Source organism: Tupaia chinensis, unplaced genomic scaffold (assembly GCF_000334495.1).
Source record: "Tupaia chinensis unplaced genomic scaffold, TupChi_1.0 Scaffold129365_1, whole genome shotgun sequence".
NCBI lineage: Eukaryota > Metazoa > Chordata > Mammalia > Scandentia > Tupaiidae > Tupaia > Tupaia belangeri.
The window spans coordinates 1-652 of NW_006189649.1; the positions used below are offsets into that span (position 1 = coordinate 1).

General features: G+C 46.5%; 1 protein-coding gene across 1 annotated transcript; it reads left to right on the forward strand.

Moving 5' to 3' along the window:
* On the forward strand, positions 1-571 carry LOC106736261 (olfactory receptor 52H1-like; the record flags this gene model as incomplete). The annotated part of the gene is made up of 1 exon (XM_014592587.1): positions 1-571. A coding segment is annotated over exon 1 (571 nt), but the record flags the coding sequence as incomplete, so codon positions are not given.
* Between the last annotated feature and the right edge of the window lie 81 nt (positions 572-652).

Consider the following 652-nt stretch of genomic DNA (forward strand, 5'->3'; position numbering starts at 1 on the left):
ATGGCCTTTGATCGCTATGTGGCCATCTGTTCTCCCTTGAGATATAACACCATCTTGACTCCCAAGACCATCCTCAAGATTGCTGTGGGCATTTCCTTCCGAAGCTTCTGTATCATCCTGCCAGTTGTATTCTTGCTGACACGCCTGCCTTTTTGTAGGAACCGCATCATTCCCCACACGTACTGTGAGCACATAGGTGTTGCCCGGCTTGCCTGTGCAGATATCTCCATCAACATCTGGTATGGCTTTTGTGTTCCCATCATGACGGTTATCTCAGATGTGATTCTCATTGCCGTTTCTTACACCCTCATCCTCTGCACTGTTTTTCGCCTCCCCTCCCGTGATGCTCGCCAGAAGGCCCTTGGCACCTGTGGTTCCCATGTCTGTGTCATCCTCATGTTTTACACTCCTGCCTTTTTCTCTATTCTTGCCCATCGCTTTGGGCACAATGTCTCTCGCACATTCCACATCATGTTTGCCAACCTGTACATTGTTATTCCACCTGCACTAAACCCCATTGTCTACGGAGTGAAGACCAAGCAGATCAGAGATAAGGTTATAATTTTGTTTGGTAAGAAGAGTACAGAATAAAGTTCCACCAGGCGGTGAGAAAACCAGGATCAATTTATAGTGAATATAAATAGAGCAAGAA